The sequence below is a fragment of the Chanodichthys erythropterus genome, chromosome 19 (assembly GCF_024489055.1).
Source record: "Chanodichthys erythropterus isolate Z2021 chromosome 19, ASM2448905v1, whole genome shotgun sequence".
Lineage (NCBI taxonomy): Eukaryota > Metazoa > Chordata > Actinopteri > Cypriniformes > Xenocyprididae > Chanodichthys > Chanodichthys erythropterus.
The window spans coordinates 4,069,539-4,089,415 of record NC_090239.1 but is presented as its reverse complement, the minus strand read 5'-3'; the positions used below and the strand labels follow the sequence as shown (position 1 = coordinate 4,089,415).

General features: G+C 36.0%; 2 protein-coding genes across 2 annotated transcripts in view; one reads left to right on the top strand and one right to left on the bottom strand.

Annotated features, from left to right (window-relative positions):
• Nucleotides 1–935: 935 nt before the first annotated feature.
• On the bottom strand, nt 936–8,880 carry bnip3 (BCL2 interacting protein 3). Its single transcript, XM_067370239.1, has 6 exons — nt 8,616–8,880; nt 6,533–6,689; nt 5,476–5,554; nt 5,037–5,143; nt 4,776–4,925; nt 936–1,958 (listed from the first exon to the last, which is right to left on the bottom strand). The coding sequence occupies exons 1-6, from the start codon at nt 8,656–8,658 to the stop codon at nt 1,916–1,918; spliced, it is 579 nt and encodes a 192-aa protein (XP_067226340.1). The 5' UTR covers nt 8,659–8,880; the 3' UTR covers nt 936–1,915.
• A 5-nt stretch (nt 8,881–8,885) lies between these two features.
• The window catches only part of jakmip3 (Janus kinase and microtubule interacting protein 3), a 48,452-nt gene continuing 37,460 nt past the window's right edge, over nt 8,886–19,877 (top strand). Inside the window, exons 1-4 of the mRNA XM_067370240.1 lie at nt 8,886–9,021; nt 11,871–12,069; nt 12,292–12,391; nt 16,789–17,027. Coding sequence (XP_067226341.1) covers nt 16,893–17,027 — 135 coding nt within the window. The 5' untranslated portion in view covers nt 8,886–9,021; nt 11,871–12,069; nt 12,292–12,391; nt 16,789–16,892. The remainder of the gene's footprint in view (nt 9,022–11,870; nt 12,070–12,291; nt 12,392–16,788; nt 17,028–19,877) is intronic.

Here is a 19,877-nt window from a genome sequence, read left to right as displayed (position 1 = left end):
CGACTTTTTTCTCCTAATTTAATGACTTTATTCTCAACATTTTATCTCGACCTTTTTCTCGAAATTTAACCACTTTAATCTCAAGATGGTTTTATTTTTTTATTATTGCTTGGCCCTAATCCTCTTCCATACTTTGGGGAACAGGAATATATTTAAAGTATTTAAACTACAATTGTTTTATAACATCATAAATCTTTACTTTTATTTTTGATCATTTTAATGCATCCTTGCTGAATTAAAATGTTAATTTCTTTAAAAAAAAAAAAAAAAAAAAAAAAATTGGTAACACTATTAGGTAATGTATTAACTAACATGAACCATGAGTAATACATTTGTTACTTTACTAATCTTCGTTAAGATTAATGAAAATACAGTTCATTGTTTGTTCATGTTCACAGTGCGTTAAAAAGATTTTAATAATGTATTAGTAAATGTTGAAATTAACATTAACAAAGATTAATAAATGCTGTATAAGTGCAAATCAGTATTGGTTCATGTTAGCTAATGTAGTTAACTACAATAAAGTTCATAAGTTAACATTAAAGTGTTACCAAAAAACTTATACTTTTGAACAGTAGTGGATATATAATAAAACATAACTTAAAGGGATATTTCACCCAAAAATTAAAATTGTCATTATTTACTTGCCATCAAGTTGTTCTAATAAACCTGCATGAAGTTCTTCTGTTGAACATAAAAGACGATATTTTGAAGAATGTCCAAACAGTTGCGGGTGCCCATTGACTTCCATAGTGTAGAGAGAAAAAAATACTGTGGAAGTCAATAGGGACTAGACATTGTTTGGTAAACCATGTTCTTCAAAATATCTTCTTGAGGGTTAGTAAATGACAGGATTTTCATTTTTGGGTGAACTATCCCTTTAATATAACTAATAATACTTCAAACACAGAATCCAAAGAAAGTTTTATAGTTGGCAGACATTTATTTCTGTTGATACAAAACCACTATGAAATTGACACATACACCGAATACGATTTTTAAAGACTACAAAACATGCACAAATGTACACAATTTCCCTTATACTCCTGCCTGATTTATTAACAGTTTTATTTAAGGCAATCTTCGGGCTGGAACCCTGACCGTTCAGATAAACATCTGTGAAGAACATCTGTGATTGCAATTCAGGTGAGCACTAAGGTGAAATTCAACATCATTAGTGAAATCTGAGGTTAAGCTTGATGTGTATTGTACATTTATTTGTGATTTCAACTGACATTCAGGTAAGTGTTGATATAGTGCTCAACGTTTTTTGCTAGTATATGCTGTGTAATACTGTGCACAGCCTGATTCCCAAAGCAAAGGTCTTTTTTTGGAGTCTGGAACATCATACATGCAGAAACAACTTCAAGATACAGCAAAATGGTGCTTTGACATTGTTATATCATCAAATGTTTAGATTTAGCATTCAATAGATATGATCCCTGTTTTGATATGGGGTAGAAAGTTAAAAATCCTCCCAATTCACAGTCTCAAGTTTCAGGCATCGCGTCTCTGGAGATTCAGCATCTCATGCTCCACTCGTCCTTTCTTCTTTCATCCCTTATTTTATGATCCTCTCATAATATTCTAAGTAGTCATGGAACGAGTAAATACAAAATTCTGTGGATGCAGTACATCTAATTCTATCAGGCATGTGCCCATAAGTCTAGCGTGGCCTTCCCTGCGCTGATGGCCCTAGAATGGACTGGCATTACATGTCGATTTGGGAGAGGAACTATGGGAAAGGCCAGTGGAATACACAAGGGAGAAGCAAGATAGAGAGCGGCCCACAGCCGGGGAGAGGAAATGTGTCACGTGACCTCATCCTATCTGCATCTACACGAGCACTGATTCACGAAAAAGCAGCTGAGATGGTTGATGTGCGTATATGAGATTTTTCTTCTTTCCTTTTCCCTCAAAATGTGCCAGAAGTAGTAATACGCCTTCCGATGTACACCCTAAAAAGAAGAAATTAATATCAGATGGACTTGGTGGTATATTTAGGCTATATAACAACATTCATTTATCTTGAAAATAAATATTAACTCTCAAGTCTTCCAACTTTCTCCTCCAGGTTGATTTTTTTCCTGCTTTGAAAGCAGCTGTAAATCAGTGGACTTGTTTTTGCGTCAGCAGAGATGTGTCAGTGGAAAACTGCTAAGTCATACTAACCCCCTGTATTGCACACTAGCATGCATTCCAGCACGCAGACCGCATCCACTGCTGACCCGCGTGAGGCGGGACTCAAAAATAGCCCTTTATGTGTTACTATAAAATACTGTCTCTGTGAAATAAAAAGGACTTGGCTTACTTTTTTTAAACATCAGTATTGATAAATACAAGGCTTAAGATCATGCAAATGCGCAACATTCTTTGCGCATTTCTGTGGTAATGTGGGTAGTTGATTATTGGTAACCACCCAGACTAACTACCCACAACTCCCTAAAAGTGGGTACGGAAAGTATTCAGACCCCCTTAAAATTTTCACTCTTTGTTATATTGCAGCCATTTCCTAAAATCATTTAAGTTCATTTTTTTCCCTCATTAATGTACACACAGCACCCCATATTGACAGATAAACACAGAACTGTTGACATTTTTGCAGATTTATTAAAAAGGAAAAACTGAAATATCACATGGCCTAAGTATTCAGACCCTTTGCTGCGACACTTATATATTTAACTCAGGTTCTGTCCATTTCTTCTGATCATCCTTGAGATGGTTCTACACCTTCATTTGAGTCCAGCTGTGTTTGATTATACTGATTGGACTTGATTAGGAAAGCCACACACCTGTCTATATAAGACCTTACAACTCACAGTGCATGTCAGAGCAAATGAGAATCATGAGGTCAAAGGAACTGCCTGAAGAGTTCAGAGACACAATTGTGGCAAGGCACAGATCTGGCCAAGGTTACAAAAACATTTCTGCTGCACTTAAGGTTCCTAAGAGCACAGTGGCCTCCATAATCCTTAAATGGAAGACGTTTGGGACGACCAGAACCCTTCCTAGAGCTGGCCGTCCGGCCAAACTGAGCTATCGGGGGAGAAGAGCCTAAAGATGCAGAGCAGCTTCATGATCAAATTGTTACCAAATTTAACAAATGTGGTTCACTTTGCACACGGCTGATATATTTTATTGCATTTACAGAAGAATGTCTGAAGAATAAATAATGCAGAAATGTATCTTGTTTCCCTCTATCAAAAGAATTGCATAAAACATAACTCTCTGAGAACCAAAAATCCACTGAAAATGGTTAATTTGAGGCACATTAACTTGCTCTCAAAAGTTTATTTATAAGAATCTATATTTGAATCAGTTTTAGGGATATTTGGAAGATGGGATTGTTCATTTTCACAGCTTCTGAAACTACCAAGAGAGTTCAAATACGCAGTATCATAACTTCACGTTACTGCACTGACATCCCAATATCTATGAGTTTGAACCACTAAGGGCCTTAAAGGGATAGTTCACCCAAAAATGAAAATTTGATGTTTATCTGCTTACCCTCAGCGCATCCAAGATGTAGGTGACTTTGTTTCTTCAGTAGAACACAAATGATGATTTATAACTCCAACCGTTGCCGACTGTCAGTCTTATAATGCGAGTGAATGGTAACACAATTTATAAGAGTCAAAAAATATGCATAGATGAATCCAAATTAAACCCTGCGTCTCATGACAGCGCATTGATGTCCTAAGACACGAAACGATCGATTTGTGCAAGAAACTGAACATTATTTATATCATTTTTACCTCTAATACACCACTATGTCCAACTGCGTTCAGCATTCACTTAGTGAGGTCTGATCGTGCTCTGACAACGGCAGTGATGTCTCGCGCTTATACTTCAATGAGTGCTAGACATTACTTTCATTGTCAGAGCGTGATCAGACCTCACTAAGCGAATGCTGAATGCAGTTAGACAAAGTGGTGTTTTGGAGGTAAAAAATGACACATACTTTTCAGTTTCTCGCATAAACCGATTGTTTCGTGTCTTAGGACATCAATGTGTCGTCACGAGCCGCAGGGTTTAATTTGGATTTGTCTATGCAAGTTTTTTTTCCTCTTATTGATGGAGTTCCCATTGACACACATTATACGGCTGACAAACAGCAACGGTTGGAGTTAAATATCATCATTTGTGTTCTACTGAAGAAAAAAAGTCACCTACATCTTGGATGCCCTGGGGGTAAGCAGATAAACATCAAATTTTAATTTTTGGGTGAACTATCCCTTTAAAAATGAAGATTCCAAAAGAAAAGTTTCATAAAAACACAAATCTAAAATTACATTAAGATATATTTAAAACTTCTTGAATTAAATACATGTAAACTTAAGAAAATATGTTTGTTTCTGGCACTCAGAGAGGTGTTATATTCAATTGTTTTGATGGAGGGAAACAAGAAACATTTCTAGTTTGTGTTATTTGTTCTTCAGACATTTTTCTTTAAACACAACTAACAGTTGTATCTACATTTGGTTCTTGACCATTGAAAATGGGTAAAATTTGCACATGGAGTCATTTTAACAAAATGGAGGAAGTTTCCGAAATTTGAGACAGAATGACCCTATATCAATAATACTAAAATAACACTGATGGAAACATTGTTCATTTTAGTTTGTTTCTGTTTTTCATCTTTCAATTCAATTACAAAAACAATTTTAATAGTCTTAGTTAACATTAACAGTACTGCAGCTTAAAGATCCATTAGTACACAAGTTACATGCTGACGTTTAATACTAGGGTTCAGGGGTTTGTTTAAATATACTCACCCGAGACCCACAGCAAGGATGTGTGAAAGCACAAGCGAGGGTAGGAAAACTTTGAGGAATTCTGCTGAGAAGATTCCTCCCTTCTTCATCACACTGGTGTTCCTCATGCTGAGTGTGCTGGAACGCTTCGGGTGCCTCAGCAGAAATTCCCTACAGAGACCAAATTTATTGACCTTACTCATTACTATGTTAAGATGCTTTTATGCATTAAGTTGGCTTATTAACAGTATTAAATTGTATGTTTTCTAAAAGCTTAGGTACTTGGGTGGTAAGTTTTCCGGTCGGCTCGACCAGTCCCAAATCCAGTCTGCATTTTTCTTCATCAGGATCTCCACCTCTCTTCTCCTCTCCAAATAGTCTTCCTCTGACTTGAACCAAACCACAACAAAGTTAGAGGCCGCTCACACAGAACGCATTTTGACATTACACTGCGCTCCTTTTCCATTGTTTCAATGTAAACACGTTAGACGGACATCTTTAAGTTAAAAAGTTGAACTTAGACGCATCTCTAGACCTTGCGCTTGCATTTTTAACAGCAAAAATGCATTCTGTGTGAAGAATGGCTAACGGATGACTTTCATGTTATATGTTGGATTATTTTATTTTATTAGTCTGTATTCTTGTAAAGTAATCCTGGTTACATCAATCTTCAGGGTTCCTACACCTATTGATCAATAAATATCATGCTGCTAATATCTACCTGTGAGCTGTTCTTTTCTCCAGAGCTGTGGACCTCGGAGCCCCTGCGCAAGTGTGAAGGAGTCTGGGATCTTGGAGGACTGGTGAGATTCCCAAATTGATATCATTTATTCATATATTTATTTCATTATAACATGCTTATCCTTTCAAATTAACATCTTGGAATCTTACGCTATTCTAATCTCAGTGCAGTTAAAGGATTAGTTCACTTTCAAATTAAAATTTCCTGATAATTTACTCACCCCCATGTCATCCAAGATGTTCATCTCTTTCTTTCTTCAGTCGAAAAGAAATTAAGGTTTTTGATGAAAACATTCCAGGATTTTTCTCCATATAGTGGACTTCACTGGAGCCCAAACGGTTGAAATTACAGTTTCAGTGCAGCTTCAAAACGTTCTACACAATCCCAGATGAGAAATAAGGGTCTTATCTAGAGAAACCATCGCTCATTTTCTTAAAAAAAAAAAAAAAAAAATTATATATATTTTAACAATAAATGCTCACCTTGAACTAGCTCTCTTCTTCTTCTTCTCTATTAGAATTCCAGCAGTGTAGACACTGCTAAGTGTATTACTGCCCTCCACAGGTCAAAGTTTGAACTAATTGTTATATACTTGCACTAGCATATTGTATATGACAGTTTAGTTCAAACTTTAACCTGTGGAGGGCAGTAATACACTTAGCAGTGTCTACACTGCCGTAATTCAAATAAAGAAGAAGAGCTAGTTCAAGATGAGCATTTATGGTTAAAACATATATAATTTTTATTTTTAATTTTTTTGTAGAAAATGTGCAATGGTTTATCTAGATAAGACCCTTATTTCTCATCTTGGATCGCTGTAAACTGTAATTTTGACCTTCAACCGTTTGGGCTCCATTGAAGTCCACTATATGGAGAAAAATCCTGGAATGTTTTCATCAAAAACCTTCATTTCTTTTCAACTGAAGAAAGACATGAACATCTTGGTTGACATGGGGGTGAGTAAATTATCAGGAAATTTTAATTTGAAAGTGAATTAATCCTTTAAAGCACAAAATGAAAATTTGGTCATACTGACCTATCACATGGCAGGCTTCCTCTTGAGCTGCTCCTGCCCGACTCGTGCTGCGCATCCAGAAGCATCTTCTCCAGGTCTGGGGCGGTGGCCTGTTCCTCTGTTCTTCCTTTAGGACTGCTGCCGCCTCCATTATTAAAATGCAGCTCGACCCAGGAACCTGTAGGGAAAAGCCAAATAATTTCTAGGACCTTGTTTTAATTATTGTTTATTTTAATTAAAGTCACCATGAAATCAAAATTTTTTAATTGAATATTGCAGTATTATAAATGATTTTTCTGTGGCTGTGCACTTTTTTTTTTTTTTATAATTAATGTGCCTCGTAATCCTTAATCAGAATAACATTCCCTCCCTCATGCAGCAACATCTCTTCTCTGATGGTGATGTGTTTATTGGTGAAAGGGCGGGGCAACCTGTCACTCACATGAGATCGACCAATAGCAAACCAAAATAATGCAATCAATTTCTGGTGGACAAGATCAAGTCCCGCACTACATTTTTTTTCTAGTTCGAGAAGCTGTTTCACTGAAATATAGCTATGCCACAATAGGGAAGAAAAGACTTTAACTAATCCATTGTTTTTTAGCCTCTTTTGATGTTCTCTATAGCATAAATGTTCAAAGTATTTACTTAAAATGTTGTGCACTCCTCACCTATGTTTTTATATATGCCATTGTCTTTCATAAGAATCAGTGTATTGCAAGCACCAAATAACTGGTCATAACCAGTTATGAATATTTTACCAACAGCACGTGATATTGAAAACTGGGTTGGGCGTGAATCGTTGATCATGACACAGCAACCAGAAAATCCAGATAAACATAGGACATGCCAGCACTTGAGACTCAACCCAAAAGCCAGAGGAAAATAAACAGAGGTCTAGAAATAGCTCATGTCATGTCTTTTTTTTTTTTTCACTCATCATCCAATGAAATCAGGCTGAATACCCACCTCTTTTGTCCGCCTCCTTTCAGTGAATCGGTTCGTTCAGACAGCTCGTATGAAGGAACCGCTTAAAATGATTTAGTGATTCTTTGTCATCCCGTGATTCCATTTTACTTCCCAATTTCTTTTTTTTTTGTTTTGTTTTTTTTTTAATTTACATTTACAAAAGATCAACATTTACTATTTAATTCAACCCACGGTTTGATGTTTTAATAGAATAAGACTGATCACAAAAAGTGCTGATTAAACTGGCACAAAAATCATTAACATATTTTCATTTGCCAACGTTCATTTCTGCTGGTCGATAAAATATTTACTTTTCGCCCAATCATTTCGTCCACGGGTTATTGAATCATATCAGAAAGGGGAGTCGGTTCAGAATCGAATATGTTCGAAAGAGGCGGTTCTCCGTTCAGTGAGGTTTTTATTTTTATTTTTTTATTAAATAGTACAAAACATCATAGCATTAAATCAATACAGATACATGTAAAACACAAAAAAGAAAAATACACAAACACATAAGTAGCCAGGGTAATAAAACAACAATGTCTCAAGAGGACAAAAAGGATGAATAAAGAGAAACCGTTTTCATAGCTATTAATTTGGATTAATAGAGCATTGGATAGTTTCAATATACATGTCTAGATCATCTCTGAATAGAGAAAAGAGAGGTTTAGAGCCAGTAAATATTTGTTTATGTTTCCGTTCTGTGAGTCGGCGAGTTGCCGAATCGAGAACCGTTCAGATTGATTCCTGAACAATAATTCATAGCGGTTCTGTGAACCGGTTCAGTAAAGGCGATCCGACTCTAAAGAATGATTCATGTATGAATCGCATATTGCTTCACTTATATTTTTTATTGCAGATCACATGCGTCATTACTGTTTTGTTTTTTTGCCCACACCTGCTTCTTTTCGCCACATATTATGCCGTAAAATATTAACAATCCCTGGACAATTAATTCATTTGATGTGAAACCGGAATTTGATGCATAGCATGAAAGATTGTCATCTAATTTCGGACATTACTGCTTTAGACTAACGATCCCCACATATGCATGTATAGTTGTTTTATGAATGGGGTTTTAAGGAGAAACATGCATAAAAGAACATTAACTTGAGCTGTTTTAATAGCTACATACCCTGAAGGTTTTCCTCGGACACGCTTTGTTTTTCAATCGACATTTCAGTTTCCTTTACCTACAAAATAAAACAGCAGAAGATGATTCACGTCCGTCTAAATCCAGGAACGCAGTGTTATCCAAAGGAATGGGTCGCTCCACGCTCGAAATTAAGTGTTTGTCGACGAGAACAGCTCTGTTATATATTCTGCACGTCCTGTATAATAAATTTCATGTGACAGAAGCAGATCGGGATATTTATTCCATGAATCCACACAGCTGGTGGTGACGCAACATGCGGCTGTCCTATGGAAGGAAATATAGGGCAAACAGAATGACAACAATACTGGCACACTGGCACAAGGGATGCCAGATTGTGCTAAATCCTCCTCAAACTTGTTGCCAGGTTGTACAAATCCTTCTCTAGGTCAGTGCCAAACTTATTTTTGTGACTAAGGTTTGTTATAGTATTTACATTTTAATTAGTCTCCCTGTTTTATTTTCTATTTGTTTTCATTTTAAATTTGTTCTTTTATTTATAGTTGTCAGCTTTTACTAAAGGCCCGTTCACACCAAGAATGATAACTATAAAGATAACTGTTAAAGTCCCAGTGAACCGGAAGTTGCAAGCAAATTTTCTCCAGTGTTGTTACGTATTTCCAAGTGAAACAGAATATTGAATAGAGGGCAGGGTTTTAACTTTAAGTTTGTCGGCATTGGCTTGGTGTGTTCCTGCCTTAAAGGATTAGTTCACTTTTAAATAAACTTTTCCTGATAATTTAGTCATCCCCATGTCATCCGAGATGTCCATGTCTTTCTTTCTTCAGTCGAAAAGAAATTAAAGTTTTTGACGAAAACATTCCAGGATTTTTCTCCTTATAGTGGACTTCGATGGGCACCAAATGATTGAAGGTCAAAATTAGTTTCAGTGCAGCTTCAAATTGTTCTACACGATCCCAGATGAGAAATAAGGGTCTTATCTAGTGAAAACATCGCTCATTTTCTGAAAAAAATTAAAATTATATAAGTTTTAACCAGAAATGCTCATCTTGAACTAGCTCTCTTCTTCTTCTACTTTTTCTTCTTTATTAGAATTCCAGCAGTGTAGACGCTGCTAAGTGTAATACTGCCCTCCACAGGTCAAAGTTTGAACTAATTGTTATATACTATTGAACTAGCATATTGCATATAAAAATTAGTTCAAACTTTGACCTGCGGAGGGCAGTAATACACTTAGCAGCGTCTACACTGCTGGAATTCTAATAAAGAAGAAGAAAAGATCTAGTTCAAGATGAGCATTTCTGGTTAAAACTTATATAATTTTAATTTTTTTCAGAAAATGAGCAATGGTTTCACTAGATAAGACCCTTATCTCTCATCTGGGATTGTGTTGAACAATTTGAAGCTGCACTGAAACTAATTTTGACCTTCAACTGTTTGGTGCGCATTCAAGTCCACTACAAGGAGAAAAATCCTGGAATGTTTTCATCAAAAACTTTAATTTCTTTTCGACTGAAGAAAGAAAGACATGGACATCTCGGATGACATGGGGATGACTAAATTATCAGGAAAAGTTTATTTAAAAGTGAACTAATCCTTAAAGGTTGGGGGAGAGTGGTTAAAGCGTTTTCATCCAAGCCGTCAAACTGATGTCATCAGAGAAGTAACGCCATTCCAGACCGAAAGTAACTTTTCAGATGTTGATTAAAGATTACCACGACAAACTTTTTTATTTCTGTGCATTAACTTGCACAGATTAATTGTTCAGCACAAGACTACTAATATGCACTAACAAAGTAAATAGGGTCAATTTTGATTTCATGACGACTTTAAGCTCATGCGATGCGGTTTCAAAGTGTGTGCAACTTTTTGCTGTTCTTGTTGCATTTGCACAGCTTTAACCAGCAGATGTCCTCAGCATGCCATGTTTTGAGTGAATAGCTAGTGTAATCGATCTAATCTCATCAGTGAATTTATTTGATTGTGGAATCAAAACAAGTCTTTTTCACTGCAACTTCAAAGGAAGATAATGTTAACTAGAGCTGGAGACCTGAGGTGATTTTTATCTTGCACTGTTTGCTAACCTAGCACAATGATCTCATCGTTAATACCTCTCACCATTTATTCCGAGGGTATGACAGATTGTTTTCCATATATCCATTTTCTTTAAAGTATCCTTGAATAGGGGATTTGACTTGTCAAAAAGTGGTGGCTTTTTCTGGACCTCGGTGATTTACTTCTCCACAATGTCGTCTGTCATTTTAATTGCGTGAACTCTTAAATTAGAACAGATTCTGATTGTCTGTCAGTTTTATTGTTCAACAGCTGGAAAAAAAACGTTCTGAAAGCAATCCCAATGACATAATTTCTCTATATCGTTATAGCTGCAGTGAACTATATCTTTATCATTATCTTTATAGTTATCGTTCTTTGTGTGAACGGGCCTTTAAACTCTGTTTAGTTTAGTTTTAGTGTTTCAGTATCTTTAGTTAAGAATGTTAGCTTTGAAATTTTAGTAATAGTTTTCTATAAATAAAACTAAAAGTATATATATATATATATATATATATCTATATATATATATATATATATATATATATATATATATATATATATATATATATATTCATATTTCAGGTAACAATTTACTTGTTTTATATGCATTTAATTGTTTTTATCTTCTTTCTGTAAGAGCTCCTAAAAAGTGTGAAATAGATAGCAATGTGCAATGCTAAGAAATATTTCTTTCCAGGTTTTAAAGATCTCCTGTGACTGCAACTGTGATATGTTATGGGAGGTATATTTGGAAAACTTTGGTTTCTTTTTGGTTATTTGGTGTGTTTTTTGTTTTTTTTTTGTTTTGTTTTTTTTAGAAATTCTGTTTGTAATTTCACAGAAATGAAGCACTGCACCTTTAACACCAGTCACTTCATGTTTTAGCTCATTATCGCCATCTGTATGGCTGGAGGAAAAATCACCGCACTACACTAGGAGGACAATGTTGTTCTGCAGTATTATTTAAGCCATGGTCAATGATGCAATTTCTAGTATCAACCATATGGAGGGAACAGCATGCTGCATGTGAATCCTGAACTGCTTCCAAATAAATGAGAGCCATGCACTGACACACAACCCACATATATCTTGCTATGTATTTGGTTGTTATTTAATGCATAGGCTGGATGATGACGTGATGTTATGAGACTGAGATGCAGTTGCAGTGCATTGACCAGCGGGTGGCTACAATAGCTGTCTTTTCCTGTATCTCTCTCACAGGCAACCTAGGATAGAAGCCAGGCTTCACGCATCCTACAGAACTGCCAGATCCTAGCGTGTATGCATGTGCACACGCCTGCGCATATGTGTGTGCGCGTGCTCCGAGTCCATCTCCACTCCTCTGCCACCATCCTCCCCTTCTCCTCCCTGCCTGCATCAATCCTCTCTCTCCATCAGGGATGGTGAGGGAGTGTTTATGGTAAGTGCAAGGAATCCAGTCTCTCTTGCTTCACAGTCTCTCCTCTAACATGCAATAGCTCCCCCTTTTTTCATGTGTTATTCCCTCCTGGTGATCCATCACTACCGGCTGCTGAGGATCCAGCTGTCTGCGCAGGCTGCGAGCAGCTCTGTTCTGCTGAGGATTCAAGCATCTTCTGCATGGAATTCAGGGCATGACAACATGCCTCCCTTGTCGTTTCAGAGCATGTGTTGCGAATCACACGGAATGATGGAGGACCAACAGCTCCCTGGATAAAACCTGCAGACTAAACCAACATCCCAACTCAAACCATGCACTTAAGGTTAGTCTCAATCTTTATGCATTGAATTCCCTTTTTCATTCAAGTAGGGTGGCACCAAACACGCAGACCTGTGTGATTACCAGATAACGATCCTGAAATCGGCCTGCTGGGATGTTTGTCACAACTGTCAATGCGAGCTGCAGAATGCCGGTGCAAAAGGGGAGATGTTGATCAAATGGTGCTTGTAGCAGTTACAGCCTCGCTTGCGCAGGATGGAATAACGTCCACGGGCTGTCGTCTGCCCACTGGGATATTTATTGAAATGTTCTTGGAGGGCCATCTGCGGTGCATAGAGGCTTGTTCTGCTTGACGTCTATTTTCCTCTAATGCCTGGCAGTGAGAAACAGCATAGGTTGTATTTATGATGCAACGACCAGTGACGAAATGTGCCTTTTTTTGGAGCATGCAATTGTCAACCTAAGGGAATGAACTCATTGACGTTAGATGTGGAGGGTTAGAGAGACTGTTTGGAAGTTTTTGACAAAAAGCAACAAAATATGAATGCACTATCCAATTTATGTTCAAAGCATTGGTTGCATTGCAAATAATTAAAAGAAGACTAAATGATTATGACCTGATGACACTTTCATTGATTTTGTCTACAAACAGGTTGAATGATGTTGATGCACTTATAAAGCTTCTATAGTATGTTGTGATCGGAGAGAATGCAAATCATAATAGATGATGAATATATGCTTGCTCAATCTAGATTATACTTTTGCCCGAGATAAGTAGCATATATAAATGCTAAATATCCCAAAATGATTCATATTTAAGAGCAGCTACACATTATCATTCATTTTAGACACATACATATTGCATAAAGTCTGCTGAGTCACTGTAATTCACTCAGATTAGACATTTTGTGTAATCTCACATCCACAACAGTTCACTCAAAAATGAAAGATCTTTAATGTACTTTCTGTCATGTTGTGCTCACATAGTGCTCGTATATGAACCTGTTGTGCTCTTTACAAAGGTTATTGTTGAATTATTAGACCATGGCTGATGTGTATCCAGGAAACGGCTTGTGATGTAGGGATCCGGCTGAGACGGATGGTAATTGAGCTGTACCTGACTGTCAGTATAGCTGCTCTATATATGAAAAGTGCAGTTATCTTACCCAATGATCCACATAATGTATTCAGTGCAACTGGGCAAAGCTGAAGGGTGTCTTTCATCACTTCCTAAGTGAGATTGTGTTAGTAGAGTTAGTAATGCCTACTTCAGTACATACTTGCTTCCAGTGTCTATAATACTTTTGCAAGTGCTGTATTGATGGAAATAACTATAAAACTTTGTTCATACTAATACCACTGGAAAGTGGCAACAAAAAATTGAGGTGTAAAAAGTATTTGTGTGTGTGTGTGTGTGTGTGTGTGTGTGTGTGTATATATTTATTATAAATTTTCTTCTAACTTAAGCGTTTTTATCAAACTTGTATGTTTAGATTCAGTAATTCCACTTTAATGGCAATTAATAGGTCCTTTTCATTGGCATTAAAGTGAAATAACTGAAAATAAACATACAAGCTTGATAAAAATGCTCATTTTAGAAGAACATTTTAGACGGCACTTAGAGGCTTTTTCATCTGAAGTCTTCATATATACATACACATACATATATATATATATATATATATATATACATACACACACACACACACACACACACACACATATATATATATATATATGTGTGTTTGTGTGTATGCTTAATTTAAACATAATTTGGACACAATCATTAGTAGGCTACTGAACACAACACAGGTTGCTTGAACTCTATTTATTTTAAAAAGTTCCAGTTTTTAGTATTTTAGCATATAGCAAGTTATAATACTATAGTGTTGTTGTTGTTTTTTTTCTTTTTCCTTTTTTTTTTAATAAAATGTAAACTGTCAGTGTCAAAAGTGAGGTATTTTATCCACTGCACTACTATTCCAAGAGCAACCTGGGAAATTTGTGGATTTAATAGACACTTGCAAAGTGCATCTCGGATTGCACGTTTAATAAAAATGTGATAAACGGAGTGCTTTCAAGGCCAATGAATTCATTAAGTGCTCATATATATGTAATTGCTGTTTAATTGTGAAAGTTGTTTAAACTCAAAGGGGCTATGTAAGAATTTTCATGTATTTTTCACTTTTTTATTGCTATTTTATGTGAACATCTTGTAAAGAAACGAGACCTTCCCTGTCTTATGTGAAAGACTCGGGTCGTTTTTGCCGGGAAAATCAAAAGGATCTGACGTTTACTCGCGCTCCCGAGAGCCTCTGTCCGCAGGTTGAAGCAACCACAAATAACATGATATTTTACCCCCGGAACGTGATTTTTACCAGGGGAGGGGAAAGCTAATAATCACGATTCAGGATGCCGAAAGAAAAGGGATTAAAGGTTCACCCAAAAATGAAAATTGTCATTTATTACTCACCCTCATGTCGTTTCACACCCGTAAGACCTTCATTCATCTTCGGAACACAAATTAAGATATTTATGATTAAATCCGCTGGCTCAGTGAGGACAGCATTCACAGCAATGACATTTCCTCTCTCAAGATCCATAAAAGTACTAAAAACATATTTAAAACAGTTCATGTGAGTTCAGTAGTTCAACCTTAATAGTCTTATATATCCAGATAATCTCAAATATACGTTATAATGAATCTATCATAAGTATAATTTAAATATTTACATATCCCACTCAGAAGTGTAACCTCGTCTGGATGTCCGTTAATAGTAGGCCTGTATGGCTGCAAAGGTATCTCCAGTTTCTTTTTACGCCTAAGGGAGGAACGAAAAATAACTTTGCAGTAAATGTCGAGGCTGTTAATCACGTTTAGTCTAATACATTACATGTGCACGAGCAAGTACGAGCTCGAGCAGTAAGTTGGTGGCTGCAGTTCATATAACGGCCACCGGTGTCGCTAATAAGGTTTTCTGAATTCTATATAGACCCTTTTAAACTTTTCCTTCAATCTAGAGATTTTAGAGTTTTTTTTTTTTTTTTTTCTGCCCTATCCTTTTCAGATTATCTACAAGCCAGTTGGCATTGTTAGATTCCTCTTTTCTTTAGTCTGCTGAATTGACCGGTCAAGCTGGAGCAATGTGGGGATTGGATGTGGATTTAGGATTTGTCAAAGTATTAAGTATTTTCAATACTATTAAGCAGAGAAAAACTTCCGGTTTCTCTTTCCAGGATAGATACTGCTATAACATCAAGCACATGTTTTTAATATGCTGTTGCTCTATTATTGCTCAGATCAACTTTGCCTCATATGTTTTACCTTGGCAGAATTAAAAGACACGACTGACTCAATTGTTGACATACAGTAAGAATAGTAGGAGTATAAAATGAATGCAGATAAGAGCTCAGATCATTTGGTTTAGTATGATTAGAAATGTTTGAGTGCATGTTGAGATCTCTGAATTTTGATTTCAGACTTATTGGCAAATTTGAGCACAGTTTGAGACATTGGGATCTGTTCTGAAACTATAGAGAAGATGTGAGATTTCTGAGGTCTTTTTCTCAAGAAAAACAAAATAGAAAAGCAGGAGACTTTGGCTCCATTTCACTTAATGTAATTTCTGTCACTTAAGATGTGACTTGAGATCATTTATTGATTAAAATGGAATCAGGTAGTCCCATACAAAAATAATACCTGTTCTTTATTACAAAGGGAGTAATAAGGTGCTCATAGTGTCTTCTTTGCCAATAAAGAGTTAAACTCTTGAAAAAAAAAAATCCAATTGGTGCATTATCTGATGTATTTATAAGAAATTAATCTCACTATTAAGATGGAACGCTATCATTAATTGACCAATGTTGAATTAAATGAAGGAATTAATTAATTAAATTAACAGATTAGCATTTGTGTGATGTCACAGTGATTATTGCCGTGGTTACCGATGCTTGGAAACATTGTCCCATATAGTTAAAGATTTAGTTCCCCCAAAAATGCAAATTTCTGTCATTAATTAATTACTAACCCTCATGTCGCTCCAAACCTGTAAGACTTTCGTTCATCTTCGGAAGGTTGAATCACTGTAGTTACATGGACTATTTTAACAATGTCTTTACTAACTTTATGGGCCTTGAAATTGGTAATTGTGTTGCAGTCTATCGGAGACCAGAAAGCTCATGGATTTCATCAAAAGTATCTTAATTTGTGTTCCGAAGATGAATGAAGGTCTTAAGGGTTTGGAGCGACACGAGGGTCTTCTGAGAAGATGCCATCAAAACTATCTGTTTTAAATGTAAATGTGTCAGCAGAAAAGAAACTTCTTTAAACCATTTCATGGGCTTTTTATTTGTATTTCAAGCTGATTTTCAAACTATAATGCTGTAATTGTTCTAGGTCTCGTTGATCTCTGTAAATACTTGTTTCCTTGTGAACTGCAGGTGGGTGGAAAGATGTAGCTGAGGAACAAACAGAAGCGAATCTTGACCGTTCACAAGTTCAGGTCATCCCTGAAAGGGGCGTGGCCTGTGGAGTACAGCCCAATATGTCCAAGAAAGCCCCCAGTGGGCGGGGCAAAGGGGAGCGGCCTGACGCCATGGCAGCCCTGCAGGCAGCCAATGAGGAGCTGAGGGCCAAACTCACAGAAATCCAAATTGAACTGCAGCAGGAGAAAACCAAGGTTAGACACTACTATTTGTAGTTTGTTGTGGAAAACATGCAAGTGTCTTTACTCCATTTCATGTGTATTGTTTTGTTTCTATATTTTGTGGTTTGATTAGAAAATGGCATCTCATCTGCTGCATTGCTTTTAATACTGACCTAATTTCCTTCTGTATATTTGAAAGATTTATTTTCTCTGGAGTTCAGTCATCTTTTGTTGTCACATCAACTGCTTATGTCACTACAATTGCCTTTTAATTCTTGTTCTGTATTATATGAGTGGGTGGAATCAGAGCTGTTGCTTTGCGGTACCTTTTTAATAAAAATAATAATACTTTAATCTAGCAAGGATGCATTAAATTAATTAAGAGACAGTAAAGAGCTTTATAATATCACAAAATATTTCTATTTCAAATATATTTCATTTGTGTTTTCTATTCATCAAAGCATGTATCATGATTTCCACAAAAATGTGATGATGATGATAATAATAATAATAATAATAATAAATGTTTATTGAGCACTATACGATCATAGAAAAATTTCTTAAAGGTGCCCTAGAATTAAAAATGGAATTTACCTCAGCATAGTTAAATAACAAGAGTTCAGTACATGGAAATGACATACAGTGAGTCTCAACCACCATTGTTTCCTCCTTCTTATATAAATCTCATTTGTTTAAAAGACCTCCGAAGAACAGGCGAATCTCAACATAACACCAACTGTTACGTAACAGTCAGGATCATTAATATGTACGGCTCCAATATTTGCATATGCCAGCTCATGTTCAAGGCATTACACAAGGGCAGTCAGTATTAATGTCTGGATCTGTGCACAGCTGAATCATCTCAAGCAAGAACAATAGCGAAAAATGGCAGATGGAGCAATAATAACTGACATGATCCATGATATCATGATATTTTTAGTGATATTTGTAAATTGTCTTTATAAATTTTTCGTTAGCATGTTGCTAATGTACTGTTAAATGTGGGTAAAGTTACCATCGTTCTTACTGTATTCACGGAGACAAGAGAGCCAACGCTATTTTCATTATTAAACATTTGCAGTCTGTATAATTCATAAACACAACTTCATTCTTTATAAATCTCTCCAACAGTGTGTAATGTTAGCTTTAGCCACGGAGCACTATCAAACTCATTCAGAATGAAATGTAAACATCCAAATAAATACTATACTTACGTGATTAGACATGCTGCATGACGAACACTTTGTAAAGATCTATTTTGAGGGTTAAATTAGCTGTGTGAACTTTGTTTATGCTGTTTAAGGCAAGCATGAGCTCCGGGGGCGAGGAGCACGAGAATTTAAAGGGGCCGCAGCCTGAATCGGCACATATTTAATGATGCCCCAAAATAGGCAGTTAAAAAATGAATTAAAAAAAATCTATGGGGTATTTTGAGCTGAAACTTCACAGACACATTCAGGGGACACCTTAGACTTATATTACATCTTTTGAAAAGACATTCTATGGCACCTTTAAAGATCATGTGACACTGAAGACTGGAGTAATGATGCTGAAAATTCATCTTTGATCACAGGAATAAATTACATTTGACTTTATATTAAAATATTTTAAATGGTAATAATATTTCACAATATTACTAACTTTACTAGGTTTTTTTTATCAAATAAATGCAGCTTTAGTGAGACTTCTCTCAAAAACATTTCAAAAATCTTACCGACCCCAAACCTTTGAACTGTAGTGTATATTTTAGGAATGAGTTAACTGGTGTAAAAACCTGTTTTGTTATTTATAGCATTTAGTCTTGTAAAATGGTCATAATTATAATAAAGCAAACGTTAATTTGACTCAAAGGCAGTTCACACCAAAATTAAAACTGTTAATGTTTATTTATATCATTAACTAATTATTATTTACTTTACTCTCCTCCGTGTTTTTTCAAAACAGTAATTTGGGGTTTGGAAAATGTAAGGTTTGGAACAATAATGACAGAATTTTATTTTGTGGCTGAATTATACCTTTAAAATAAAAATTCAAATGCTATTCACAAGCAGTTCACCTTGGAGATTTGCTCAAGAAATTCACTCCCTCAATTTCAGCCGTACCAAACAAGTCTGATGGCCTCTCCATTAATGGCGATGTCATGAACCTCTTATGTTTTATGGATTGGGCTTATTTTGTGACTGAGTGACTGAGTTGGTGTTATAGCTGTTTATGGGTTCATTAGCACTGGGAAACAGTGTTAAATGAGGGTGAAAAAAAACTACAGGCTTTCTGTCAAAGCCGGTTCAATGTCAGGATAACTTGTGACTGACAGCTGGTCAGGGGTTAATGGTTTGGCTTAGTCCAGTACATTTGTGTTTTGTTGATCTCAAGGGGAGAAGATGGTCTTTAAGAGCCTTGAGAGTATCTAAACCATCTATTTCATGTCCTGATGGTTGACTGATTGGTGTGAACCTCTGTTCACTGTCAGTATGATGAACACTTCATTTGATTTGATCGAGGTTGAACACAACTCACTAATGCCTCAGTTGTGACAACATTGAACTGAAGAAGTTCTCAGAGATGAAAAACTAGGTAAAAACTGATATACACCTGCTCATTAATAATCTTAAAAGCATTAGAGCCACATGAAAGGTACACAAAATAATGCAGAATGTGTTTAAAACCATTTGAAGCCCAGTGGGTCTGTGTGTCATCTTGTATCATAGGCTTTTGTATCTTAGACTCATAAATGTTGGTTTGCCATATCAGTATATTTTGACTTTTGTTTTCAGGTAAATCATTAGTGACATTAGTGCAAGCAAGGGCTGCTTTATGTTCCATATTCGAGGTTTGCTGGCTCTTACACAGGATGATTGCAAATATCAACATGATAAACATTGC